Source organism: Ipomoea triloba, chromosome 15 (assembly GCF_003576645.1).
Source record: "Ipomoea triloba cultivar NCNSP0323 chromosome 15, ASM357664v1".
Lineage (NCBI taxonomy): Eukaryota > Viridiplantae > Streptophyta > Magnoliopsida > Solanales > Convolvulaceae > Ipomoea > Ipomoea triloba.
The window spans coordinates 8,337,863-8,339,431 of record NC_044930.1 but is presented as its reverse complement, the minus strand read 5'-3'; the positions used below and the strand labels follow the sequence as shown (position 1 = coordinate 8,339,431).

Sequence of the window (1,569 nt, the reverse complement as noted above, 5' to 3'; positions counted from 1 at the left end):
GGGGGGGGGGGGGGGGGGGGGGGGATGGGCGGTGCAGAGAAGAAATTATTGGCATAGAGAACAGGAAGCAAAACGCTTGTATTGCAAAAGAATAACTCACCATGAAAAGTAGTGTTGAAAGTCATGCTTTTCTAGACTGTCTTTCCTTCTATCAATCCAATTTATGATTTCCTAGAGAAATTTGAAAATAATTGTTGAGAGCTTGTGAAAGGTTTGGATTCAAATAGCAGGGAATCCAGGGATGAAATTCATTCCAATCAATTACCTGCACCATGTCTTTCAAGGGATCGTAAGTCATTGCATCACTAACTGCAAGTTGCTGCAGCTCAGCCAACAATTCTTCCAAAAATGAAATCAGTAAATCAAAGTTAAATATACAAGAAAGCACTCATCAAGCATTTAGAGGCAAGAAATGAACACAAATAAAAATCAAGGAAAGTGAGTCCACACTCACGACGCAAGACATCTTCTTCAACATCCATGCTACCAGCATCTCGGGAGATATCTTCTATATTGCTGCACATAGCAAGACCAGTTAAAGTAAAAGAAATTGCTAAGGGTACTCATCAAAGCAATGCATGAACATTTGGCATCACTCAAAGACACCCTCTTAGATATAATGTTTTGCACAAAATGTTCCATATCTAATCAACCCCCCAAGCATTATACCAAACACTGCAATAAACATTAGAATTTGTGAGTTAGTGTGGATCTGGCACAAGACTTTGTATCTTGTAAATGCAACAGGGACAGATACATTTATTTACTCAATGCATTTTCTCCATAAACAACTTGGTGCAATATAACACCAGGTAAACCTCTAAAAAACAATACATACTGGGCTTCATCAAGAATAATAATGGCCCCATTGATATCCACATCCATTGCTTTCCGAACAACTGGATTAATGATATAGCTGTATGGGCAAAAAACTAGGTCTGCATCATCAGCCATGGACAGTGCTGCAAAGTACGAACATCCTGAAAAACAAAATGCAGACTATTGGTAAATTTTTTTAAGTACCAAACTATAAAAGAAGAAAGAGGTAAGAGCATAACCCCTGACAACTTGTCCAACTTTGACAAGATCTTCAATATCATGAGCCTCATGGCAACCTCCTTTCTGAAGAGATGGATGGGCTTTGACCTTATGAGCATTTCTGTCAGGAAACAAAGACAGTTATGTGCTCATGTTTTCATCTATAGGAGAATAGTAAAGTAGCAATACAGATATGGATAACTGACTCACTTGAACTCACAGCAACCTGCTTCTTTATCCTTTAATAACAACTTGCTGGGATTTTCAACCATACATGTAAGCAAACAAAAGAGAACCAAAAAAAAAAAAAAAACCCTATAAAAAGAAAAAAGGTGAAAATAATAAAGTGGGAAAAAAAAGGGAAGAAGGGAAATTACCATTTTTCATCAATATTGTCCATCCCACGCAAATTCATGTTTGTACAGTAATGTCTTCGTGATGCCTGAAAAAAAAAAAAAAAAAAAAAAAAAAAAAAAAAAAAAAAAAAAAAAAAAAAAAAAAAAAAAATAAAAAAAAAAAAAAAAAAAAAAA

General features: G+C 35.5%; 1 protein-coding gene across 1 annotated transcript in view; it reads right to left on the bottom strand.

The window, feature by feature from the left end:
• Positions 1 to 1,569, bottom strand: part of LOC116006277 (Fanconi anemia group J protein homolog) — a 10,492-nt gene that overhangs the window by 7,116 nt on the left and 1,807 nt on the right. Inside the window, exons 4-10 of the mRNA XM_031246587.1 lie at positions 1,416 to 1,480; positions 1,249 to 1,293; positions 1,059 to 1,159; positions 839 to 980; positions 455 to 516; positions 266 to 339; positions 101 to 171 (exon numbers count right to left, since the gene is read on the bottom strand). Coding sequence (XP_031102447.1) covers positions 101 to 171; positions 266 to 339; positions 455 to 516; positions 839 to 980; positions 1,059 to 1,159; positions 1,249 to 1,293; positions 1,416 to 1,480 — 560 coding nt within the window. The remainder of the gene's footprint in view (positions 1 to 100; positions 172 to 265; positions 340 to 454; positions 517 to 838; positions 981 to 1,058; positions 1,160 to 1,248; positions 1,294 to 1,415; positions 1,481 to 1,569) is intronic.